This window comes from Borostomias antarcticus, assembly GCF_949987555.1.
Source record: "Borostomias antarcticus genome assembly, chromosome: 8".
Taxonomy (NCBI): domain Eukaryota; kingdom Metazoa; phylum Chordata; class Actinopteri; order Stomiiformes; family Stomiidae; genus Borostomias; species Borostomias antarcticus.
The window spans coordinates 30,334,655-30,361,639 of NC_140241.1; the positions used below are offsets into that span (position 1 = coordinate 30,334,655).

General features: G+C 46.5%; 2 protein-coding genes across 3 annotated transcripts in view; both read right to left on the reverse strand.

Annotated features, from left to right (window-relative positions):
• Positions 1 to 20,671, reverse strand: part of ppip5k2 (diphosphoinositol pentakisphosphate kinase 2) — a 35,191-nt gene extending 14,520 nt beyond the window's left edge. For both annotated transcript variants that reach the window (XM_084441780.1, XM_084441779.1), the window contains exons 1-20: positions 20,534 to 20,671; positions 16,728 to 17,368; positions 16,353 to 16,548; positions 15,506 to 15,596; positions 13,473 to 13,558; positions 10,523 to 10,677; positions 10,130 to 10,231; positions 9,082 to 9,243; positions 7,331 to 7,452; positions 7,035 to 7,136; positions 5,234 to 5,320; positions 4,724 to 4,799; positions 4,516 to 4,625; positions 4,295 to 4,380; positions 3,919 to 4,044; positions 3,082 to 3,203; positions 2,663 to 2,848; positions 2,077 to 2,218; positions 769 to 992; positions 369 to 496 (exon numbers count right to left, since the gene is read on the reverse strand). In XM_084441780.1, coding sequence (XP_084297906.1) covers positions 369 to 496; positions 769 to 992; positions 2,077 to 2,218; positions 2,663 to 2,848; positions 3,082 to 3,203; positions 3,919 to 4,044; positions 4,295 to 4,380; positions 4,516 to 4,625; positions 4,724 to 4,799; positions 5,234 to 5,320; positions 7,035 to 7,136; positions 7,331 to 7,452; positions 9,082 to 9,243; positions 10,130 to 10,231; positions 10,523 to 10,677; positions 13,473 to 13,558; positions 15,506 to 15,596; positions 16,353 to 16,548; positions 16,728 to 16,904 — 2,480 coding nt within the window. In that variant the 5' untranslated portion in view covers positions 16,905 to 17,368; positions 20,534 to 20,671. The remainder of the gene's footprint in view (positions 1 to 368; positions 497 to 768; positions 993 to 2,076; positions 2,219 to 2,662; positions 2,849 to 3,081; positions 3,204 to 3,918; positions 4,045 to 4,294; positions 4,381 to 4,515; positions 4,626 to 4,723; positions 4,800 to 5,233; positions 5,321 to 7,034; positions 7,137 to 7,330; positions 7,453 to 9,081; positions 9,244 to 10,129; positions 10,232 to 10,522; positions 10,678 to 13,472; positions 13,559 to 15,505; positions 15,597 to 16,352; positions 16,549 to 16,727; positions 17,369 to 20,533) is intronic.
• A 5,115-nt stretch (positions 20,672 to 25,786) lies between these two features.
• Positions 25,787 to 26,985, reverse strand: part of pam (peptidylglycine alpha-amidating monooxygenase) — a 67,961-nt gene continuing 66,762 nt past the window's right edge. The window contains exon 25 of the mRNA XM_084441781.1: positions 25,787 to 26,656. Within this exon, the coding sequence (XP_084297907.1) occupies positions 26,481 to 26,656 (176 nt within the window). The 3' untranslated portion in view covers positions 25,787 to 26,480. The remainder of the gene's footprint in view (positions 26,657 to 26,985) is intronic.

The following is a 26,985-nucleotide window of genomic DNA, read 5'->3' on the forward strand; positions in this document are numbered from 1 at the left end:
ACCATTATATCACAGTTACCTAGTTATATCTATATACCATTATATCACAGTTACCTAGTTATATCTATATACCATTATATCACAGTTACCATTATATCACAGTTACCTAGTTATATCTATATACCATTATATCACAGTTAGCTAGTTATATCTAGTGCATTCGAGCAACTGGGGGCTGAGAAACATATCCGAATTTGCGACGAGGAAGTGCGAGTTCATGCGGTGTTTTATTTAATCATTCCTAGTAGCAAGTCGCAATTTGCCACCTCCCAGTTATTAACGAACGCACCATTAATCCCAACATTATATAAATGCAAATGTGTGTGTGTCTGTGCGTGTGTGTGTGTGTGTGCGTGTGTTGGTCTTACACTGGGTGCAGTTTGTTGACGGTGTCGTCATCTTGCGTCCTCTGGAGATCAGTGCGTATCTTGCGGATGAGAGGGGTGCAGTAGCCTTTGGCAATGTCCAGCTTCTCCGGCTGGGAGATACCGTATTCCTAATGGGCAGGAAGGGAAGGTTCCGGACCACAAGTATATAACCAATAGGTCTCACAAACCACCATGTACCATTAAGATCATTCAGCGCAGGAACAAAAGAATAGCACTTAATACACAAAAACCCAGCTTTTACAGTTTGTGCGTTTTCTTACAATAGCCCAATCATCACAATTACAATGATTTCCTAGTGAAGTACGTTATCTCAATCGACCACCATTTCCCCACTAAAATAACCAACGCGCGGATTGCTGAGACATTCTGTTGACCCGACCTGCGGGATGACGATGTCTGCCAGAGCCTTGGAGAGGCGGTAGATCTCCATGATGTTGTCCAGTTTCAGGGAGCTGTTGTGCTGCACGTCGTACTTGATGCAGTCGTAGATGTCGGGGATCTTGCTGATGTTGTAGCGGCTGTTCTTCATCTTGAAGTCCTTCTCCAGCTTGGCCCAGCGGCGCAGCATCAGCTCCAGGGTCTCGCTGTGGTACAGCTGGATGTCTGACGAGCAACGAGAGGGTGGAGGGGAAGAGGGTGGAGAGCGAGAGCGGGTTAAACATTTTGGGCCGTGTTAACACTTTTCAAGATTTGTATTTAACCTTCATCTGGCACATTTTGTGTGTGTGTGTCTGTGTGATGTATCTTTATCTATCATTGCAGCATAACTGTGACGAAAATATGAGGTCAAACTTTTTGGATAGTGTGCCATGATGACATTCATCCTGACCGCTATCAGGCACGAGGCTGAAAGCAGAGTGAGATCAAGGGCTTCTTTCCTCGTCCCTCCAAACTTCAAATCCCTCGCTGCTTTAAGTCGGCCACTTTCCATTCAATCCGAGCCACCGTGTCTGTGACCGTGAACCGTCCCTGTGACAGCCTGAAGGTGTGATGCACTTTAATGGAGGATTATTCTGGGGTTTTAGAGCCAGAATATTGAAAATGTATTACCTTCAAGTCCGAAACACACTTCAGCTGCTATTCCTTGTGGTTGTACGGGTCAATTCAAACACATAAACACCAGGGAATAGGAAAGGACACGCTGTTTCTCAAGCGTTTAGATTTGTGTACTTGCAAGTGTTTGGACTTCAAAAACTAACAAAGGTATAATGTATTGTGAATGAAATTCAAGTCTCAACAAAGTGTTCTGTTTTCCTACTTGATTGTTGTTCTAACTTTGTAGTTCGTTCTCATAGATCAGTCTGTTAAAACTACAAATTCTTCCTGTGTGACATCACTTCCCTGCCCTCTTCATCCTGAAACTATGTCACTTCCTTTTTCACTGTATAACCTATCGACCTCATCCACATCTGACTCACTCTGCCCGGATTCACTTCCTGTGCTAGAGTCCGACTCTGCAGAATCGTAACAGAATAAAACTATTGCCTTTGTTTAAAACCAGCTTGACCGACCACTCAGCGTGTTCTTTGAAATCTAAACTAAACCAAGTAAGATTTTTTCCTTAACAGTATCTGCACACTTGATCTTGGCATGTTGCAGGAGCAGAAAGGTGACATTTCCATGTATAAACTGAGAAAATAAGACTTCATGAGCCAACTGCAGACATCGGGCATGGACATAGACCTACCGGCTGACTTGGGATCTTCCATCCGCTGTCTGATCTGCAGCGTGAGGTTCTGAATGAGGGAGTAGACCTTGTCGCAGGTCTTCACCGGGTTCTTGATCATCTGCATAGACTTAACCAGCGAGGTGCTGGTGGTGGGAGCAAGCTGGTGGGATCAGAACAGGAAGTCTATATTCAGTATCATACAACACTAGCGACTCAATAAAAGGAACTGGACCAAAGAAGCCTTCATTTCCCCTCACATGCTAAAGGCTGAGGTATACTTGCTGTTTAACAACGCGTACGCCGTAGACAGGCCGTACTTTGCGGCATTGATTTCATACATTTTCATACATTTTTTTTATATATTGTACAGCACTTGTGCAACTTCGGTTGATTTTAAACGTGCTTTATAAATAAAGTTGACCTTGACCTTGACATTTCTGAGGATCTGCACGGCCAACCGCAGCCAACACTCCAAAGGAATGCGCGGGACTCGCGGCAGCCATCTTGTGTACGCGTACGCGTAGTTAAAAGCAAGTATTCTGCAGCCTTGAGGCCTGTTGAGAACATGTCGCTGTCAGACAAAGGTTCTATGAGAGCAACGCACCTTCTCGTAGTCCTCGGCGGTGAAGTCCCTGTCCCTCTGGAGGATCTCGTGGAGCCTGGCCTTCACCTTCTGCTGGCAGCTGCTGAGACTGGAGTCGCTGTCGCTGTCCAGCAGGCCGTTCATGTTGGCGCTCTTCACCATCTGCACCAGGATGGGCGTCAGCTCCCCCTCCAGAGCCAGAAGACCCTACGGGAAATGGCACAAGATGGCGGCCGTCCTATTCATGTGGTTTTCCTTGTTATGTTGTTCACTAAAGGGGCGGCTCGGTGAATATTCAACTCAGACTAGTGACGCAAAATATAATTCCAGGCAGGCTCGTGGTAGCAAGTGGGAATTCTGAAAACAACATCTTCATTCTGTTCTACTGTACATTAAGACAGGGGCACGATTTGGAGATTTGATGGCGATGGGGCACTGACCTTAGCGAAGGCCGCGGCGGTCATTTGGACCCTGCCCTCGTCGGAGGCGTAGATCTTCAGGTCGTGGCGGTAGGTGCTGTGTAGTCTCAGCAGGCCACACCCGGGAAACCCTGCATAATCCCCTGACGAGAGAGGTTTCACACACATACATGACTCGGCTTCCTGGACAGAATGAGACTCACACCGTGTCCTAACTACACGCGACGCGAGCGAGCGTCAGCATCAAAACGCGTTCCATTGCTTTGTTTTCTATTGTTATGTCCTAACTGGACGCGAGCGACGCAGCGCGAAGCGGCGCGACGTTTTAACTGCCCTTTTGACGCTCGCCCTGTTCCTATTCTCCTCCTTTCGCTCGCGTTGACAGGCGTTCGTTCTTTAACTGTCTTCAGTTGGGAATATAGACAAATGACGTAACAGAACAGGACATGTAACGGTTTCAGTTAGGACAGCAAGCTGCGATGTCGCGTTCTGTTGCTCGAGTCGCAAGCAGTTAGGACACGGTGTAATTCTGAATGAGCCGTTGTTCTTCAGGACTGCGTGTAAACTAGAGAGAGAGAGAGAGAGAGAGACGTTGAGATGAAACCCCAGAGACAAAGCATCCTCCGTGGGAGGTCTGTCGCCAGGGTTGATCCCTCCGTTCCTCTACACAGAGAAGAGGCTGCTCGGTATTAAGGTCCTGCATCAATATTTGATGCTGCGACCCCGTCAGGCAACCCTGGGGCACCCTGGTGACCCCAAGCAAGGCGGAAGGAAGCAAGACAGTCTTCGCAACAGTCTTCTGAGTGTAAGGTAGAGGTGATAGCGGTCAAGCAGCGGGCAAGCTTGGTTGGTTCTTACCTTGTCCTCCTGGGTACATGCACCTGAAGGCCCTGCCCAGCTCCTCAGCCTGCACCCTGCCAGCGGGGGTCAGCTCCCCCCCCCACTTCAGCACCAGCAGCAGAGACGGGTCGTCCCTCCGCACGTCTGGGGCACGCGCAGACGCAACAAAAAAGACACAAGACAACACCATGGATTTTGCAACGATTAAAGGGCTCCACGTTTGCAAAACTAACTTTTTCATTGTATTTGCATACATTTGAGTCTCTGATTAAAACTAAATTGTTGAAAATTAGCATAATAGGACCCCTTTAACAGTAATGAGAGACACACTTCTACTGTGTGACGGGCTGGGGCGACATGAGTGAAACCAGATTAAATTCGCTTGACCCTTTACCTTCTTCTTCGCTTGATGTTTTTGGACACCCGTGCGGAAGGTAGGTTATCTGAACCTTGCGGTTGATGCCTGAAAAATGGCCGTACCTGAGGTAAAATACATTTTGTCGTTAGAACAGCTCGTCGTTATAAAAAAATAAATAAAAATACAACAGGAAATAAAGCAGCTTATCAAGACAAAACGTTGAGTCAGTAAAGGCACATCTCTGGGAGGCCGCGTACATTTCAAGGACTGTTTTGAGTTGTTCAAGTTTAGCTTTGGATTCTTCGATCTCAGAGTCGTTGTTCTGTCCCAGTTCCAGCAGGAGATGTCTGGCCGTGTCCAGCACTTCCTGCCAGGGAATATTCACAGATGACAAATTGTAAGGAATCAAAACATTGATTAATACAATACACTAGGAGGATGAAAGACACTAAAGATCTAAATTACCTGTAGTTGCTTTGGCTTTTTCAACTTTAGCTTTCCACTTTTGTACCCGTCATATTTCTCAAAGAGATCGAAAAACCTGGGAGGAACACAAAAACGAAAGACGTCCAAAAACATACAAATCGTATTGGTAACACTGTTTCAACCATATTCATATACACTGTATGCTACTTACACCGTGTCCCAACTACACGCGACGCGAGCGAGCGTCAGCGACAAAATGCGTTCCATTGCTTTGTTTTCTATTGTTATGTCCTAACTGGACGCGAGTGACGCAGCGTGAAGCGGCGCGACGTTTTAACTGCCCTTTTCACGCTCGCCCTGTTCCTATTTCCCTCCTGTCGCTCGCGTTGACAGGCGTTCGTTCTTTAACTGTCTTCAGTTGGGAATATAGACAAATGACGTAACAGAACAGGACATTTAACGGTTTCAGTTAGGACAGCAAGCTGCGATGTCGCGTTCTGTTGCTCGCGTCGCAAGCAGTTAGGACACGTTGTTATCGGAGTCCTATACCTCTGATGGCGAACCTCCATCTTCATTTTCTGCTTGGGGGTCCTGTCTCCATGACGGATCACTGCGATCACACACCTCAGCTCCATCCTGGGAGCAGAGCAAGACCAGTCACACACCTGGGGTCACAACCCCAGAACGGTAAGAGGAACACCAGTCAGTCACACACCTGGGGTCACGACCCCAGAACGGTAAGAGGAACACCAGTCAGTCACACACCTGGGGTCACGACCCCAGAACGGTAAGAGGAACACCAGTCAGTCACACACCTGGGGTCACGACCCCAGAACGGTAAGAGGAACACCAGTCAGTCACACACCTGGGGTCACGACCTCAAAGCAGTAGCGGAAACACCAGTCAGTCAAACACACGTGTGAGTCATGACCTTTGAGTTCACATTCTGTTTCCTATGAATTACACATGTACATAACGACAGACCCCAGACAGATGTGAGTGCCTGTGCTGTGCGTACATGGTTCCAGAGGTGGTAGGAACTATGGGTACGTACATGGTTCCAGAGGTGGTGGGAACTATGGGTACGTACATGGTTCCAGAGGTGGTAGGGACTATGGGTACGTACATGGTTCCAGAGGTGGTGGGAACTATGGGTACGTACATGGTTCCAGAGGTGGTGGGGACTATGGGTACGTACATGGTTCCAGAGGTGGTAGGGACTATGGGTACGTACATGGTTCCAGAGGTGGTAGGGACTATGGGTACGTACATGGTTCCCTAGGTGGTAGGGACTATGGGTACGTACATGGTTCCAGAGGGGGTAGGGACTATGGGTACGTACATGGTTCCCTAGGTGGTGGGGACTATGGGTACGCACATGGTTCCAGGGGTGGTAGGGACTATGGGTACGTACATGGTTCCCTAGGTGGTGGGGACTATGGGTACGTACATGGTTCCAGGGGTGGTAGGAACTATGGGTACGTACATGGTTCCCTAGGTGGTAGGGACTATGGGTACGTACATGGTTCCAGAGGTGGTAGGAACTATGGGTACGTACATGGTTCCAGGGGTGGTAGGGACTATGGGTACGTACATGGTTCCCTAGGTGGTAGGGACTATGGGTACGTACATGGTTCCAGAGGTGGTAGGAACTATGGGTACGTACAAGGTTCCAGAGGTGGTAGGAACTATGGGTACGTACATGGTTCCAGAGGTGGTAGGGACTATGAGTGCGTACATGGTTCCAGAGGTGGTAGGGACTATGGGTACGTACATGGTTCCAGAGGTGGTAGGAACTATGGGTACGTACATGGTTCCAGAGGTGGTAGGAACTATGGGTACGTACAAGGTTCCAGAGGTGGTAGGAACTATGGGTACGTACATGGTTCCAGAGGTGGTGGGAACTATGGGTACGTACATGGTTCCAGAGGTGGTAGGGACTATGAGTGCGTACATGGTTCCAGAGGTGGTAGGGACTATGGGTACGTACATGGTTCCAGAGGTGGTAGGAACTATGGGTACGTACATAGTTCCAGAGGTGGTAGGAACTATGAGTGCGTACATGGTTCCAGAGGTGGTGGGGACTATGAGTGCGTACATGGTTCCAGAGGTGGTGGGGACTATGGGTACGTACATGGTTCCAGAGGTGGTAGGAACTATGGGTACGTACATGGTTCCAGAGGTGGTAGGGACTATGGGTACGTACATGGTTCCAGAGGTGGTAGGGACTATGGGTAAGTACATGGTTCCAGAGGTGGTAGGAACTATGAGTGCGTACATGGTTCCAGAGGTGGTGGGGACGATGGGTACGTACATGGTTCCAGAGGTGGTGGGGACGATGGGTACGTACATGGTTCCAGAGGTGGTAGGGACGATGGGTATGTCCTCCGCCTCCAGGGGAACAGACCAAGGGATCTGGAACTGGGGGGCCAGCTCTCTCATGATGATGTTCCTGCAGGGGGGGGTCAAAAGGTCAAGGACAAAATTACACCTGTTGTTTAGTAAGTCACAGATTGCTGAAACGGGTTATGTAGATGTCAAACCATTATCAAACAAAGTGTTGATATATTGTATGCCATATATCGTTGAAAATAAATAAATATTGTATTGATACGCTTAAGCAAATGATATAATATTGGTTCCAACCCTAGGATTTTGGCACAGTCGTCGTAGTACTTCATGGAGTTCTTCACAAAGCTGAAGCCGTTGACGTCACAGACGTACGACTGGCCGTTGGCGCGTAGCAGGTCGAAACCACACACCGTTTGCTGAAAGAAAAGAAAGAAGTGAGGAATATGAAAGTGTCAGGAAACATGGGAGGTGTGACATTTGGGCCGTCTGAACTTCAACCTGCAGGCGTCTCTGGTGTGAAGCATGCTATGAAGGAACACCTTCTAAATCATGTGTGTGAGCGTGTGTGTGTGAGCGTGTGTGTGTGAGCGTGTGTGAGCGTGTGTGAGCGTGTGTGTGTATGTGTGAGCGTGTAAGTGAGCGTGTAAGTGAGCGTGTGTGTGTATGCGTGAGCGTGTGTGTGTGAGCGTGTGTGAGCGTGTGTGTGTGAGCGTGTGTGTGAGCGTGTGTGTGTGAGCGTGTGTGTATGTGTGAGCGTGTGTGAGCGTGTGAGTGAGCGTGTGAGTGAGCGTGTGTGAGCGTGTGTGAGCGTGTGTGTGTATGTGTGAGCGTGTGTGAGCGTGTGTGTGTATGTGTGAGCGTGTGTGAGCGTGTGTGTGAGCGTGTGTGTGTGAGCGTGTGTGTGTATGTGTGAGCGTGTGTGAGCGTGTGTGAGCGTGTGTGTGAGCGTGTGAGTGAGCGTGTGAGTGAGCGTGTGTGAGCGTGTGAGTGAGCGTGTGAGTGAGCGTGTGTGAGCGTGTGTGAGCGTGTGTGTGTATGTGTGAGCGTGTGTGAGCGTGTGTGTGAGCGTGTGAGTGAGCGTGTGAGTGAGCGTGTGAGTGAGCGTGTGTGAGCGTGTGTGTGAGCGTGTGTGTGAGCGTGTGAGTGAGCGTGTGAGTGAGCGTGTGTGAGCGTGTGTGTGAGCGTGTGTGTGTGAGCGTGTGAGCGTGTGTGAGCGTGTGTGTGTATGTGTGAGCGTGTGTGTGTATGTGTGAGCGTGTGTGAGCGTGTGAGTGAGCGTGTGTGAGCGTGTGAGTGAGCGTGTGTGTGTATGTGTGAGCGTGTGTGAGCGTGTGAGCGTGTGTGAGCGTGTGAGTGAGTGTGTGTGAGCATGTGTGAGCGTGTGTGTGTATGTGTGAGCGTGTGTGAGCGTGTGTGAGCGTGTGTGTGTATGTGTGAGCGTGTGTGAGCGTGTGTGAGCGTGTGTGAGCGTGTGTGAGCGTGTGTGAGCGTGTGTGAGCGTGTGTGAGCGTGTGTGTGTATGTGTGAGCGTGTGTGTGTGAGCGTGTGTGTGTGAGCGTGTGTGTGTGAGCGTGTGTGTGTGAGCGTGTGTGTGTATGTGTGAGCGTGTGTGTGTATGTGTGAGCGTGTGTGTGTGAGCGTGTGTGTGTGAGCGTGTGTGTGTGAGCGTGTGTGTGTATGTGTGAGCGTGTGTGTGTATGTGTGAGCGTGTGTGTGTGAGCGTGTGTGTGAGCGTGTGTGAGCGTGTGTGAGCGTGTGTGTGTATGTGTGAGCGTGTGTGAGCGTGTGTGTGTATGTGTGAGCGTGTGTTTGAGCGTGTGTGAGCGTGTGTGTGTATGTGTGAGCGTGTGTGTGTATGTGTGAGCGTGTGTGTGTATGTGTGAGCGTGTGTGTGTGAGCGTGTGTGTGTGAGCGTGTGTGAGTGTGTGTGAGCGTGTGTGTGTATGTGTGAGCGTGTGTGAGCGTGTGTGTGTATGTGTGAGCGTGTGTTTGAGCGTGTGTGTGAGCGAGTGTGTGTTTGAGTGTGCGCGGTGAACCCTGGTTACCTTAAAAGCCAGACAGACTTTCCAGGCTATGAGCTTCTCCCTGGCGTTGAGGATGACGGGGTAGCGCACCTCCTTGCCCTCGCTGTCCCGCTCCACTTTACCGTCCAGAGCAGGGGACTTCCTGGCCTCCGCATGGGCGTAGTCTGGCCCCACCGTGTACACCTGGACAAGACACACACACACACACACACACAGACACACACAGACACACACAGACACACACACACACAGTCAAGAAGACAGATGACAAATTACATGTTCTTGACTATCAGTGACTTCTATGAATACAGAGTAATTAGTGATTTGTTCTGGGAAGAGACTGATAATTAACAGCATGGTAAACAATTAACAGCATGGTAAACATACTGTGAAATAACTAATTAATAACTAATTAACAGCATGGTAAACATACTGTGAAATATTGCACTAAAGCACTAGGTGGTATGCAAATGTAAGGCGAATGTAAATATAATGGTATGCAGGACTGTCCAGGCAAACTGTCCTTAGACGAGCGGTGTTGTGAACCGTCGCGGTCAAGGACACGTTTGTAGACACAGTGAGAACAGGTCAGTCACCCTGGCATCCATTCAACAGCCACTTGATTCTCTAAAATAAATATAATCAGCATTTTTCTCCTATCCTGTTCCAGTTGGCTCCACAGAGTCAATGTAATGACTATTCTGGTTTGGTTTATTTCAGCCGAGTCATGGGAAAACATATGCTCGTTTTCAGGTCGCTAATTACAGCTTGGTCCCAAAAAAATACACTATAAATAATGAGGATTTAGCTATCATTTTCCAGCCGGGGCTATAGGGCAAATAATATAAGGCTCACATTCACCTTTCAGCTGACACTTCAGACTGGGTTAGCACAGCCAGACTCTCCTCTCATCATTTCCTGCAACTGAGACCGGCTTCGACGACACACAACCTATAAATCCTATAAGCAGCTGGGCAGCTCATGCCAACTTCAAATTCAACCCTGCAGCTACGCCAACTTCTGCCAGCCGAGCGGAGAACGTTAGTGGCGAGCTAATGGCCATAGTTACCTTCACGTCAGTCCCATCCGTCGGCATGAACTCCTCGTAAATGTAGGATCCGGTTTGCCTCACGCTGCTCTCCGGGGAGTAAACACTGCTTCTGCTGCCAATCTGGGGGAGAGGGTGACAGGAACATCGGTGTGATACCCGTGGCTGTATCAGGGTTGGTGCAGGCTCACTACTAGCAGCTATGAATCAGTAGTGGGGGCTTATAAGCCTTTAGTCAGAACAAAGCTAGATTCATCCTGAGCCAATCCAAGGTTCATCCTGAGCCAATCCAAGGTTTTCCCAGCCACGTCAAGTGAGTCGGAGTTTTTACAGATTCCTCCAGGTTTTGGGTTCTACTTTATGAATGTTTACAACAAATTTGTGACAGGTTATTGTGTGTGTGTGTGGTCTGACCTTCCTGAAGAGCCTCTGGCTGCCCCCCCCAGCTGAGGTGGGGTAGTAGATGTAGACGTTGTGGTCTTCTGCGCTCACAGGCTTCTCCACGAAGGGCTTCTGGAACACCTCCCCGTTCACCTCCACGTGGTCCTCCCCCTCCACCAGGTTACACTCTGCCCAGGAGCAGACGCGCACAGGGGATGAGACGTACAGCCGTCTATGTCTATGTGGAACCAGGTCTCCGTTCATACCCCCGTCACCCGGATATTCTACACTCTATCGTATGGAGAATCCATGACCTAAACAACAATCAAGGGGCTGATCGACTAGACCTCATTTTTCAAGAGGGCACTCAACGTTGTACTGAATGACATGGGACACCTTGTATTGACCCAATTGTCAATTCAGTCTGAGTGTCAGGCTAGAATAGGTCTCTATGTGTGTGTGCAAAATATTGCAAGGAGAAAATGCAAATAGATGAATTTAGCACGTCTAAACTCTGTGTGAAAGTAAGTCCTGGACAGGTAATTGCATCTGTATCTTAATATGGATGGAGAGCTAACGAACCAGACATGCATTCAGAAAGATGACTGCTCTCATTGTAGCGAGATGATGTCAAAGATCAAAAAATACTTAGAGAACCAGTATTTTCTGTTTGTGTATGAATATAATAGTATATAATAATACAAACAAATGGCTCAATGAATTAGCTCTTTAGGCTGCACTGACATGATCGTACTGTACATAACACAGCTACACAAAAATGAGTCAATTTCTTGGTACCAGTCTGTGTTGAGCGGATGAGTCATAAGAACTAAATACTGATGGAAATGGCCTTTAAGAATGAGTGAGTAAGTAAAAATCTGAAACAGCCAATTTCCATTTCAGCTTTAATGTTATCTGACATTCAAATAAGAGACCTTTAAGCTGCATGAAACGCCCCATGCTGTGCAAAAGCTATGCCTCTGCATACGTTACAGTATCAGGGCCGTTTTAGCTCACTGATCACTTATTCAAAAGTCTCAACTAAAACCAGCAATGCAGCCAGGGCCGGTCTCCATTGGGAAAGAGATCCTTCATCTCAATGGAACGTCCTGGTTAAATAGAGGTTAAAGAAGCGCCCTCCATGCCTACTTAGGAGACACTAAAGCTCATGAAAGGACCGTCTCCAGTACTAAAGCAAGTCTCTGGGGTCTGGTTGGTTTTCCATTTACACTGAGGTGCGACATACAGGAGAGATTCCACAGCATCGGCCAATGAGTGGGGCAGTGTTCTCCGCACGCCTGAACAGTCCAGCTCCACACACGGGAGGAGTTACAGTAGGTCGTCTCAGTCCAGCTCAACACACGGGAGGAGTTCAGGTCGTCTCAGACCAGCTCAACACACGGGAGGAGTTCAGGTCGTCTCAGACCAGCTCAACACACGGGAGGAGTTCAGGTCGTCTCAGTCCAGCTCAACACACGGGAGGAGTTCAGGTCGTCTCAGACCACCCCAGGGGAAAAGATTAACCCTGCGTGAGCCGTCATTTACACCTCACACGTCAGACTTCACTCCGCAGTTCCATATTCAGGGTAAATATGTGTGTGAGTGGCTTAGCTGTAACTCAAGGTAGCTTGTGTTTGTGGTAAATACTTGGTCCTATGATGTTGCTGTGGAACAATTTCTGAATTCACATGACATACTGGAGCCAACATCCCTGATCTGTCATCGGCCAAATAAATGACACTGAATACCCGAGACTGTAGCTGCCAGAAGCAGGACCAGTTGTTTGTTTTTGCCAAATTCACCGAGCAACTCCCAACGCCGGCTGTTGGACACTGGGCTGAAATGGACAGCTGTGTGGCGTAACAGTGCATACTGACCATCAGTCTCAGGCAGACAACAGTTCTTTTAGACCATCTGACATAGTCAGGTCGTACCCCACCCATCTGATGTGGTCAGGTCGTACCTTCACCCATCTGAGGTGGTCAGGTCATACCTTCACCCATCTGAGGTGGTCAGGTCATACCTTCACCCATCTGAGGTGGTCAGGTCATACCTTCACCCATCTGAGGTGGTCAGGTCGTACCTTCACCCATCTGAGGTGGTCAGGTCGTACCTTCACCCATCTGAGGTGGTCAGGTCGTACCTTCACCCATCTGTGATCAAGAGACGGTTCGTAGCATGGGCAGGAAAATGTGGTCCTCTTTCATTTGCATATTATAGAACAGACACAGTGAAGGGGTCTATCCAGGTCAGAGCTCATGTTCCTACTGGAGGTGACCAGAATACAGAGGAGCATTGAGATATATAAAACGGCTGCTCTGTCCATTACTCCCCTGTTTCTTCACAAAGGCTTCTCTTCCCTGCCCGCCCACTCACCATCCAAAGCCTCCATTTTCAGGGCTTAAATGCCAAGCAGTATTATTATCACTGTAACCTTTCCACGTGCTGGTAATCTCCCGTTTCTAATAATCCAAAGGGCGAGATTGGGACTGCAGCAGTCATGATTGATTTGACACCACCAAATACCACAGATATGAACAAGAAGAGATAAGCATGTGTGTAGTTATTGAGGTTTATCTAAGGTGATGACAGGAAACGGCAGGAAACAACATCACAGAATGCATCAAGTCAATGGGAGACCGGACTGTCATGTCAAGGAAAAATCTATGAAGCGAATTCTGCTGATATACCGGTGCTGCTCCAAAGCTAGCCTGTCACTGCTCCAAAGCTAGCCTGTCACTGCTCCAAAGCTAGCCCGTCACTGCTCCAAAGCTAGCCCGTCACTGCTCCAAAGCTAGCCCGTCACTGCTCCAAAGCTAGCCTGTCACTGCTCCAAAGCTAGCCTGTCACTGCTCCAAAGCTAGCCTGTCACTGCTCCAAAGCTAGCCTGTCACTGCTCCAAAGCTAGCCTGTCACTGCTCCAAAGCTAGCCTGTCACAGCATTTGAGAGAGACATGTTTCAGGCCTGTTCTTGACTACTCACCCTCTGGTCTGGCAGGGTCTCTGTTGAGAACGGCGTATCGTGGAAGCAGGATCCCTTCAGCCTTCAAGATCCTGTACACCTCTCTCCTGGAACACACAAGCACCCACCATCAGCCCACCGAGGGACAGACACGCTCACCATCAGCCCACCGAGGGACACACACGCTCACCAAACAACTCAAAGAATTCAATATACTTTGGCTAGTCAGTACCTTTTTAAGACTGATGTTGTTTGAAGTCGTCGTTAATGTAGTTGCTTTTAATATTTTAATGATAAGGAGTAATGCGTAGAGTCAGCAGTACTAGAGGGGTGAGTTGATTTCATTTTGGAGGCTGAGGTTGGCACTAGCGGCATTTGGTTCTGAATCCAAAATCCGTATGGGATAAATTAATGGGATTTGGGTAAAATTCAGAGAATAAGATCTGTGTTTAACAGAGACTCCCAGAATTGAGTATGTTTTGTTCTAAAGGTGAAAATGCATCATTGGAGCTGGGTTTTGAGAATGTTGAAGCCCTCAGTTGGTTCTGAGGTAGATGTTGTTGAGATACAGTATGCTAGCCATGATTGAAACTGGTAAACATCACCAGGGGCAGAGTGGTAGTGGTAGACATCACCAGGGGCAGAGTGGTAGTGGTAGACATCACCAGGGACAGAGTGGTAGTGGTAGACATCACCAGGGGCAGAGTGGTAGTGGTAGACATCACCAGGGGCAGAGTGGTAGTGGTAGACATCACCAGGGACAGAGTGGTAGTGGTAGACATCACCAGGGACAGAGTGGTAGACATCACCAGGGACAGAGTGGTAGTGGTAGACATCACCAGGGGCAGAGTGGTAGTGGTAGACATCACCAGGGGCAGAGTGGTAGTGGTAGACATCACCAGGGGCAGAGTGGTAGTGGTAGACATCACCAGGGACAGAGTGGTAGTGGTAGACATCACCAGGGACAGAGTGGTAGACATCACCAGGGACAGAGTGGTAGTGGTAGACATCACCAGGGGCAGAGTGGTAGTGGTAGACATCACCAGGGACAGAGTGGTAGTGGTAGACATCACCAGGGACAGAGTGGTAGTGGTAGACATCACCAGGGACAGAGTGGTAGTGGTAGACATCACCAGGGGCAGAGTGGTAGACATCACCAGGGGCAGAGTGGTAGTGGTAGACAAATGTACTATAAATATAACATGCAAACGAAGTGATAATTCTGATGAATCCTAGTGTTGATTAGCCTGGCTAGCTCCAGCCCCTGAATCACACATCCACTTAAATATTCGAAATGCGATTCAGGGTCTGGAAAGGCTCTGGTCCAGAGTGATCTCTCGGTTGGAATTCCAACCAGGCCAATCAGCGTCTTTTGAATGTGATGGCGAAACTGTGTGTTGCGATTGGTTAAGGGATGAAATAATCACTGAGGACTCCCTCTTCGACCACGCCCATCTCGGAAACCGGCTGCAATGGGAGAACTTTCAGACAGAATGTGAAATGAAAAGGCAATTTTATTTTTTATTCCAAATAAACAATTTTAGAGAAACTAGATCAAGAGGTAGACTACTTGACTTCTTCCAACTGGAAAGGACCATTATCATACTATAGCAGCATTACTACCTAGGCTACCATTATTGCCCTAGAATTAGATATAGTATATATGATGCAGAACTCAGGTACTGGAGAAAATAGTGTACTAGATCTTCTTTGTTTTATATTTCGATTGAATTGAATACAACGTGTGTTCCCCAAGGGACTTTCATTGATCAATCATTGTTATGTAGCAAGGAAACCCAATGTTGCCCTCTGACTCAAATCGATCCACCTTAGGCCTTGTGGTTGAAATCTATCCCGCCTTCACTGGACTCTGTTGGGGTTAACAAGTTGGATAGACGCTGCAATAAAACGCTCAAGTTGAAAACAGTTATGTGGGGGGATGAAAGCTACCTCAAATGTTTCCATCGTCCAATAAAAATGATCAATTGTCTGGCTGGCATGTGCTATTATTACCATACACTGTATGTGCCCCTGGCAACTGTCAATCATCTCACCTGTCCTGGATATAGTACTGGAGGTCGAGGTCATTGATGACAAAAGGGTTCCTGAGTTTCTCATAGGCCACTGCCTTGTCCAATGGAAAACCTGGAGGGAGGACACACAGAAAGGCTGCTTCTCATGACTGCAACACAAAGCATTTTACAGCAGATATTGAATATTTGATTAAAGCCATTCTGACCAAAGCCACAAAAATTCCAGACTGTTGAAATTTGAAAAGCCAATATTAGCCTTTTCAAACAGTGTTTCCAGTGTTCCCGCACCCCACTCTCCCATGAACACGCCTCTTACACTAAAGACACGTTGCCTCTCTGTGCTGTTGTATATTTCTGCAATGTTGCATAAGAGTGTCAAGTTACCTTGTTATGAATCCACAGCAGTGTCAACTCAAACAAGGAGGCCTGTGTGTGTACGAGGCGTGGGTTGTGTGCTTGCGTGAAAGGGTGTGCATGTTTATACTGTATGGGTGAGAGTGTCCGTGCGTCTGCGAGCCTTCATGTGCATGTAGCATATCAAGTGTTTATTTCTGTGTTACACTATTGTAAGTGAGGGAGAGGGAGGCCTAGCGCAGCTAGCTGAGGTGCTGCAGTAACCTTTTCTGTCCTTCTCACAGAGAGGCGTACTGTAACGTAATTGTGTGATTTAATACAATTTATGATGAAATTTGCTCTGATATCATCGATACTAACGAACGTGTAGTAGTAAGATCAGATACGTTTTTATTTATTTGGCATCAAATTGGAATCCGAGTATTGGTTTTCGTGACATCCCTACCCAGCAGATGTGCAAATGTGCACACTGCGCAAACACAAACACACAGTGAAGTAAAGTACAGTAAGTCACCTTTGGAGTGGAAGGAGATGAGGCAGTCACAGAGGGGCCAGTTCTCCACAGGCTCGTTGAGGATGACCTCCTCCTCGAAGGTCACCACGGTGATGTACTTGAACAGACACAGTCTCTCCAGGATCTCCTTCATGGGCTTGGACTTGGACTTCTTGGACATGGCACAGATGCCCACGACGATCTGTCTCTCTGGAGGCTATGGGAGAAAGTCATACAGAGAGAGTTGGATGACCAAGGAGTGCAAACATCTACGATTATGTGTGACTGAGGTTGGGGGTGGAAATCCTATCCGTATCCCATGATGCACTGAGAAGTGCAATATAGAACGATATGGTGGTACTGTCGTTATCATTCTGCCACAACCTCCTTTCTCACCGAGTCGTACATCTCGTCGTCATCTTCCTCCTCCTCCTCCTCCTCCACGTGCTCGTAGAGGCAGTCATAGCCCATGACCCTGCCGGTGTCCAGCAACTCCTCCCCCTCTGCATCATCGCAGCCCACGAAGAAGCGAGGGTGCTCACTGGCGTCCGGCGGGTCTCCTCCAGCCGACATGGCTGAGGCTGGGATCGAGGAGAGGGGCTGACGCTGCGGCCTCTCCCTCTCCTTCCCTCTCTATGGCTTCCCTCTTTCCACCTCAGGTCGGCCTGTGCCTGTAACCCAACACCCCGGACTCTCCCACACCACACCTCTGACCTCTCCTAACCTTTCCCGCCCTCCACACACACACACAAAGTTAAGGTCCTCCCTCACCCCCCACCCCCCTCCTGTCTCTCCCTCTCCTCTCCCTTACTCCCTGGGTCTGCCTGGTCCTGGTCGGGAGGGGTGGGGGGGTGGATTAGAGCGTGCTGGTGGAGAGGAAGTGGGTTGATCCCTGGTGCATGTCCCAGTCCTGGATTACTGAGGGGTCAGTCAGAGGGTCATATATGCGGTGAACCGGAGCCTTGCTCCACTCCGTCCTGGACCTGCTGCCCAGGGCCCGGCATGGCGCTGTCCTGTCTCCCCGTCTCTCTCGTGCCCTGGAAAGGAAATACGCACGTTCGTTTAAGATGTTTACACACACGCACACACAGTTGACAAGCACACACATTACTCTCTCTCTCGCTGCTCACACCTATTCATAGAGCCCGACCTCACACACACACACAGTCGGGGGCCGCGCGGCCCGATTCATCATGTGACGGCACAGCTGCCCACCGCCAGCGACCGCCAGGGTTCGGACCCCGGTCTAGCCAGATCCGAGTATGACCGGATCCGCTGCTCCATGAGGCTGGTTAATGTATCTCAGCTCGAAGATTTGTCACGCTACAGCCTCCCCGGTCTGGCTTTGGAATCATGGTCACGGGCTCGAGAGTCAAGAAGTCTCTCCTTCGTATCGCCGACCAACGGGGTGGTGCGACGAATCTTCAACAGTAAGAATGGGGAAAATACCAGGTGCAATTGGCTGCCAAATTGGTAGAAATATATATATTTATATATTATATATTAAAAAAGCGTATGCACACAGTTAAAGTGGTCCATGTGAGAGCTGACGCACAGTCACTCATCGTGTCCTCACACTGATAAAGAGGCCAGGCTGTCACATCACGGGACCACAGAGACAGACGGCCACTTGTGTCTGTGACACAGATAAAGCAGGGGGGCGGGGGGGTCAGAACTCAAGAGAACATGACGTGTGTCTGTGTGTTTGGTATGTGTGTGTGTGTCTGTGTGTGTGTGTGTCTGTGTGTGTGTGTGTCTGTGTGTGTGTGTTTGTGTGCACATTCTGAGAAACTCCTTCTGAGCTGTTGGGGATGTGAGATACTCGGAGGTTTTGGCTGGGGGGGCTGGAGCCGGTTAATCCTCCCATCAGCGAGGCAGCAGCAGCAGGCTTGGAATGCCACTCAAGTAGAAATAAAATGCAGGGGATTGTCTGCCAGAGGCACTAATGAATAGGCAGAGGAGTTTCAAGTTAAATGCCAGGGCTTTATATCTGACAGCAAACAAATCAGCAGCAAACAAAGCTCTAGCATTCTATACAAGGACATGGTCCGTTCTCTTTTCTCTCATTAACAAGGCTGTATAAAACCCTGTAGTAAACATGTACTGTAGGCCTGAGATTAGAGAAGAGCCGTGGCTTTGACTACGCTCAGGCTCAGTACTGTACTGGGAATATGTTGTGAGCCAATACTGCAGGAAGAAATATCCTAAACTGTTGACAGACTGTAGCGGTGCACTTTGTGGAACAGCCCTTTCTAGGAACTGCAAATTGAAAGCTATCAGTGACAGTGTGTGTGTGTGTGTGTGTGTGTGTGTGTGTGTGTGTGTGTGTGTGTGCGCGCGCGCGCGCAGACTTGCACTGCCAGAAATAGTGTTGAATTCTTAGCATGAGAGACCGTCTCGCAAAATGTATATCGGTAGGAAATGAAGGCAACTTTGCCTTTCTTTGATTTGTGGAGCTCATGTTCAAAACAAACCAAGGCCAATACTGACCCACTGGGCCCACAGGTTCAATATCAAACCATTGAAACGTGTTCAAAGACTGCAGAATGCTGCCGGTGACCCGATTGCATAGGATTTGCTGGTTACTCATTTAACACCCCTCGGACTGTATATCACTGACATTCACAGAATTTGGTGACATTCAGAACAATGACAGACATAGGTTATTTCTTTTAACATTAAGGGTCCATGTGAGGCCAGCTTGCTCTACAGTGAAGGACCATTGAGCATTCAGACTTCCTGTAATGCTTGTCAAAGATAAGCCATCTAATTTCTTGCAATGCCTTGCCGCTAACCATCACCCCTCTCAAATGTCAGACGCTCTCTCTCTCTCTCTCTCTTTTCCGCCTCCCTCCCTTCAATAATTGCTGTGTTAAACAGGTCAGGATGACACAGCTTATCTAGGCGACGGCACGACATGGCTGGCACGCAACCTTCACCCCCCTCCTCCGAGGCAGGCCCATCTGTCGCTGGCTCCACCTGTCTGTCACAGCACGACCGAGATGCAACCATCAGGGACACTAAAGCTAGTTCACACATGACTGCATTAACTTTGAAATCTATTTTCCTGAATTTGAAAGGAAATTTGAATGAAACCTACAGAGCTTGAGGGCGTCACTACCCAACCCAGAGAGGAAAGATAGGATGGTGAACTGTGAGGTGAACTGTGAGGTGGTTATTGTCATGTATTCGTCAGCTAGCCTGAACCCAATGGACCCAGCTGAAAGCCAATGTGATTTTACAGGATCCGTACGTCTGTGCAACCATTGAGCCATTATTTAATGTAAAATAGTAGCTTGGTAAGAAAGATTGGAGCTATAGCTATAATGCCCACCTCCCTTGTTCTCTGTAAAGCGCATTGTGTTGCCTCTGGGTATGAAATGCGCTATACAAATAAAGCTTTAATTGATTGATTGATTAATTGATTGATAATGACATCATTCTTCATTCACATGTTCAATGATCAACAGCTTTAATAGGATGCTAGCCTAGTAGCAAACAGGTTGTATTTGCAAAGCAAATGCATAAAACAGATTAGAATTATAACATTAGACACTATGTGGAATAATCCCAGCGAGTCACACGGAGACTAATTATGGTGCGTTCGTTTCTAACTGGGAGGTGGCAAATTGCGACTTGCTACTAGGAATGATTAAATAAAACACCGCATGAACTCGCACTTCCTCGTCGCAAATTCGGATATGTTTCTCAGCCCCCAGTTGCTCGAATGCACTAGATATAACTAGGTAACTGTGATATAATGGTATATAGATATAACTAGGTAACTGTGATATAATGGTATATATATATAACTAGGTAACTGTGATATAATGGTATATAGATATAACTAGGTAACTGTGATATAATGGTATATATATATAACTAGGTAACTGTGATATAATGGTATATAGATATAACTAGGTAACTGTGATATAATGGTATATAGATATAACTAGGTAACTGTGATATAATGGTATATAGCTCGAATGCACACAGGTCGGAGGTGGGTATTTTGCCACTTGCGACTTGCCACCTCCGACCACAAACGAACACACCATTAGTGTGACACTGATTCCAGACAGGTAGAAGCTAGCTAGTTAGCATGGTGGCTAATGTTTCAAGCTTTCCCCATCAGCACGTCTTTCTCCTGTTATACTACTACATAGTTAGTTCGGTGTGGTTGTAGGTATCATTTCTCTTACCTTATTTAGGATGAAACTGTGTGTTTTCCAGGGACAGTTTGACATCCGAGTGGCAGTTTGAGCATCTGACTTCACAACATGAGCCGCTAATGCTAGCTAGCTAGCTGGCTATAACGTCATCTATGACTAGATAACTGATTCAACACTACCTTGGATACGATAAACATCAAATACATAAAACAATAAACTGTTTTAAACCATCCCTGTGTCTTATATGGTTGATATTATCTTTCCTAATTCAATTTGACCCGATGTTTACAGCCAGACACCACCAAGCTGAACGCGTCATCGGCGTGGTGTCGTCACGGGGCGGGAAAGAAATGAGTGGTGTGGTGACGTCATTTTGAAGGCAGTTGGGCAAAAGGGGGCGGGTCCGTGTAAAAACGTTATTTGACAGTTATTTTGTCATTTCAGTTCGTAGTCATATAAGATGAATACGCATATTTGTTTTCTAATTGTTTGAGTGAAGGACAGTAAAAGCAATATTAAAAGCCACGTTTCATCTTTCAAATATCAACCTATCATGGAGGCAGAGAAGTCGATGGGCGTGGTTTGGAGTCTGGGTACGTTCGATATGCTGCAGGAGACCTGCCGGCGGTCGGCACACTCTTGGATATTTACGATCTCCTCTACCTCTGGGTTTCTTTTGATGAATCACCAAATGGTGTCCTCTCCCCAATTAGGAATGCCTCCAAAGCCACGCCCCCAAAACACAAGAACGCCCCTTAACTGATGAACAGGTCTTCCAAATATTAGGCTATTCAGTATATCAGATTCAATATACTTCATAGCCTACTTCAGTATACAGTATATCATTTGGACCAATGCTAAGTGAGTAAAAAAAAGTAGATTTGTAGTAGTATAGTTTAATTTCACACCGTTTGAGTGGCAACTGGTAGTGTGCTGTGTCCTGATTTTAAACTGCAAAAATGCACCAAAAAAAAATAAAAAAAATTGCGTGCGCTAATAACGCCTCGCTATCTTGTGTCCCCTCGGTTCTTGGGGTTGCATGACACCCCTGATGGCAGGTCTAGGACTACATTTTAAACCCATGAATATATATACACAGACTAACAAGACAGGTGGGACCCAATCAAACAATCAGCGGCACAGGTGTCCTCTCAATCAAGTCAATTTAGCCAGTTCTCGTTCTAGGGTCCGCTATTGGGGCGGGGTTGCCAACAACAATGTCTCTGATTGGTGGAGACATTGCTGTTGCACTATAGGATTGTGGGTAGTGTATTTTTTCCTGTATGAACAGCAGTAGTTTGAGGGGGCAGACTTTAAAATACTGTCAAAAATACAGTTTTTGAGATAATTCTGAAAATGTTCATACTACATGTACCATGTCATGATTTTTTTTTTTTTTTTCATGAACATTGGAGATGTATTGAGTGAGTATTTGCAGTAGCTGCATACAGTACTGTTTACAGTAAAACATTTTGATGCGCTGTGGGCTCAATTTTTGATATTTAAAAAATCTGTGAAGATGGTTTGTGGAGGGTGGAGGAAAGTCTGAATATGTAGTCTAGCAATTGGGGTGTCAATTGACCAAAAAATGTGGGAGGAGTAGAGTTTGATAGGTTTTACAGTTTTTGAGAAAAACAGAGTGATGGACTTCATAATTCCTGTCAGCTCAAAGCACATGGAAGGTTCTGCTCACTTGGGCCCACAGGTTGGTGGTGGTTGCAAAGTGATAGCATGTACGGCTGATTTGTTATGATTTTTTTTTGTTTTAAACTGTAGTGCCACCATCAGGACTAATTGGCCCCCAATGCCAGTTGAGGACTTCTGGTATAGGGCTGGACCTTGTGCATTTTTCATGCATGGGAAGTGAGACTTCCTACTGTAGAAAGAAGAAGAAAAAGAATATTGGCAAATACAAGAGGGTTCTGGAAGCTGAGGCTCCTAATGAACATGTCATCAAACATTGATCAGGCTTTTCAACAGAGAACTGTTTATGCAATATACATGAATGTAGAAATGGGAATTTACTCAAAGTGAGTCGGCAATGCAGTTTTGTGAATGCAAGGTACAGTTGTTCACGTCCCATTCACAATAAACATTAAGCCACTCTCAATGGACGCATGCACACACATGGACAGTGTGACAATAGCCAGGACAATGGTGCCATCCAGAGGACATTTAGTACTCAATACAGCTCTTCAATACTGAAGACTCAAATTGGAAAACAAATGCACAGTAAACAGGTTTATTAAGTTTATTTATTTATGGAGGGAAGTGCACATTTATGAAACACGTGAAGGTAAATATGCCAGAATGAACTATAAAAGCTCGTTTGCATCTGTAGTCCCTAGGCAAGTTGCCCCCACCAATGATGCATCACCCCTTTGTCAACTAGTGCAGTGCCCGTTCATCACGGGCCGATTGCTTGACCTCTGGTATTGCTGCTTGCAGCTCTTCTGAGAACCGCTCACTTCCTTGGGAGCAATGCACGTGCCTAATTTCTCGAGGAAATCGGAATAGAAATACAGAAAGACAGACGGAGACTCCTGCCTATATAAGATTATGAAGCAGTGGCAGCATACATAAACATTTAGGAGTCATTTGCAGGTTTATTTTAATGGCAATGTAGCACAGTTCATATAAGCCATTTAAACAAGACAGGTCTCAACTCTCTTGAAGGGGCCATGCCATAAAATGAAGATGAACGTGCAGAACAACAACAACGGCCCCACGGGCACTTTGTAGGACAAATGTGGACTCTCAGAATCTCAGAAGGGACAAATGGACGGGCACGGTACTAATAGTCTCCCCCTGATTTCATGAGGTGGGGGCCAATTACACCTAAGAGATAAACCATCAAAAGAACGTGGCCTTCACTTGATCTCCCTCTGGCTGGGACTCTCCTCGACTGAATCTCCAAATGAGTTTCTGGATGAGAGAGTATTGATTTAGACACTTTGAACAGCTAGATAATCAGATTTAGGATAGATTCTGAGCTCATGTATTATGCAGTGGGCATCTGTCTCGGAGGCCTAGATAGTGTCCTGGACATTTTCAAGCCCTGATCACTGACGAGACAACAAGCCGAGAGGATAAATGCAACTCTCCAGACAAAACGGATCACAGGGACTTATCACTGCTATTCCAAAACCACTTTGAATAGAAACGTAAAGACCGAAGTACAGACAGAAATACTAACGACAGTACATTACCCTGAGGCTGCTATTGACCAGGGCTGTTGATAAGAGACCTGGACCTCATCCCTCTTCCTTTCTCCCCACATTCAGAACCCAGTGGAGTCTGTCTGAAGCACTAGCTGCACAGAGTAGAGCTAGCCTCTAAACCTCAGAGGCCAGAGAGAGGCAGTCATCACTGTAGCCTTGTTAATGCACAGGTGCATAAGTGTGGGTGCATACTCACTGGGTGTGGATGCACTTGTTTGATTTAGTTAGATACATTTGGTGGGGGGAAGAGCTGCACCCCTTTTCCTGTTGCTCATGTTTCGTTGCCCATATCAATAAATGGATCAACACAATGCAAACTTGAGTTGTGTGTCGCAGCTAATAACTCCTGCTACAAAAGTTGTTTTACAGGCCTGGCTTGAAAGGGTTAAAAAACAGTATGGAAAAAAAAAAAAACCATAACTAATGTAAAGAGCTAATCTCGCAGATGCGTTGCGTATTAGGGTCTTGAGCATCCTACCCTGAAACATATACAGAACATTGTGCTGGCAAACCATGCACTTTACAGCTGCATTTTATGGAGCTACAAAGAGTTTCACTCTTGCAGCCACACGGGATCATCTTCAGGATGTAGTCTGGAACAAGTTTGACATCTTCTGGTAGGTGGATTGGGATCAGTGCCCTGTTACTGGTGTCCTTTTTCCATCCAAATTCCTCTGAGTTCATTGCAGGTGGCAGATTGTTATTGAGATTTCGCCACAGGTACGCTTGGAATTGGGCCCTCTTTAGATTTTCAGTGAACTCTTCCTTTGTTGGAGGTATAGCAGCTAGATTTGGTGAAGACGTGTCCTTTCCCGTTCTTTTTTCCCCAGACAAGTAGCCTGGTGTGTGTCATGTCCGTGCTCTCTGTTCTGCCATAACAGGCTGAGATGAAGGCAGTGTCTTGGTCAAGGACTTGCTGGAATGGTGCATCCACATTGCCAATAGCTGATAGATCGTAACCAGCTTTCAGGGCTTTGATGACAGAGCCTTTTCCCAAAACATAGTACGATGCTACGGACGTGTCACATCCTGATATGGCACGGGCTGGTAAAAGGTGTTAGACAATTTGTGTCCTAATACTTAACGCATCTGCGAGATTAGTTCTTTACATTAGTTACATGTACATAAGTGTGGATGCACTTGTTTGATTTAGTTAGATACATTTTGTGTGGGGAAGAGCTGCACCCCATTTCCTGTTGCTCATGTTTTGTTGTCCATATCAATAAATGGACCAACACACTGCAAACTTGAGTTGTGTGTCGCAGCTAATAACTCCTGCTACAAAAGTTGTTTTACAGGCCTGGCTTGAAAGGGTTAATACTAATAATTTGGAATGCAATACATTTCCCATCACCCCTTGTATGAATAAAACATTAGAGAATGTAAATTGGATGCATTTAATTTATATATTTAGCATTCAATATCATAAGTCTCTATTTTTGTGTGATTTTGGCATTTTCGGGCATGAAGGGGTTAATATGTGAAAATGCTCAAGGGATATGACCGAGCACCCTCTTGTATTTTGAAGAGGTACCCCCAAGCTACAAGAAACAGCAAAGAAAAAAATTGCGCCCGACAAAACAAGGTTCATCCCCATGGCTCCCAGACTAACAGGTTCTCATGTTGAACACATGGTGGCGCTAGTATCGTACAGTATTCAGTTTACCATTATGTCAAACTGGGTAGGTGATTTCTTCAGAGGTGAAAGTGCTAATATCGATTATGGATGTTGAATTTGATGGCATCATAGGAATCTCATAATCAAATCAAAAATAGTTTTATACATTGATTTGGAATAGTGCATCAGTGAAAGGCACTCAAGTTGAAAAATATATTCCCAGGTGAGTTGGCACCGAGAAATAACATTTATGCAAACTGTGATGAAATATTCATGTCCAATGGCTATGCTAGTGAAATAAACAACCTTGCTCAAATATTAAGATTAACATTTCACACATCATGTAACACGTCCCATAATAATACAAGGATTATGTGAGCATTTGATTTTAAAATGTTTGACCAAAATATTTAAAACACGGAAAAGAACACCAGTAGAATGCTATGCTTTGCAGACACTTTATTACACAAATAACATTGTTACTGAAAATAGTATTCTTGCAGTAAAACCTCAGTATGTCACAATAAATATCAGACACCGATCACATCTGATTGGAAAATCTCATAAATACAGCTTTAGATATACATGAGAATAATAATCTTTTTTTTCCTTTCACTTGAATGCGATACAATGAGAATCAAGGTACGTGACATCTAGCAGCATAATGTGGCACGTCTGTAATAATAGGTGCTGCAGAAAGGCAAAATACATAATTAAAAAGGCACAAATGTACAGATAAAAGAAAAATAACATCCTGAAAGTAAAAACAAAATGCCACCTGGTTGATTCAGTATGAGAGTATAAGAGTTTTTCTGTCAGTAAATTATTATAAAAATAAAAACTTGCTTTCTTACCTCTCGTTAAAATTATATTCTGTATCACCACTCTTTCGATCTCTACCAGTGCTCTCTGCTAAAATCTGGTCCCGGTTAGCCTACTTAAATAAAGTGCAAGTCGCACAATATATTTGAGAAAGTAATATTTATTTTTCGCACAAATAAATAAGAAACAGATTGGCAGCCAACACAAAACAGTAACGCACACAAAGGATATCCTGGCAACATGAGCAGATGGCTGGTTGGTCGGCGGAGGGCAGGAGGACGGAGGGCAGCCATTGGTTGTGACGATCCTGGGAAACCTAGGAGGACACGGGAGGAGGCGGTGCTGAGTACTCTTCGTTTTCCGAGTCGGTGGCGTCCTCGTCGTCCTTCTCCTGGTCGCTGGCCTCAGTGCTAAGGCGGTCGAAGCCTTGCCTGCTGTAGCCTTTGTGAGTGGCGAAGAAGTTGCCCAGGTTCAGACCGCCCGCCGCTTTACCTGCGGGACAGGAGACAGAGGGGACTGGGATCAAAAGATGGCCGACTGCTTTCACACTCAGACCATTATCACAACCTTTGTAGGAGAGGAGGCACAAACATAAAATGTGTCTGCTCTTAAACTCAAATCTTAAATGTGGAATCAATTTAAATTTCGTTGTGGCTCAGAAAAAGTGTTTGATCTCGATTCACGCCGCTCCCTCTAATTGCTTTTTCAATTAACAATTTTCACAGTCTGTATGATGTCTAGTCCCAGCTCAGCACTTTGAGATTGGTTCACAATGAAAAGTGCTTTATAAATAAAATTAATAATAATAATTATTAGTCCCT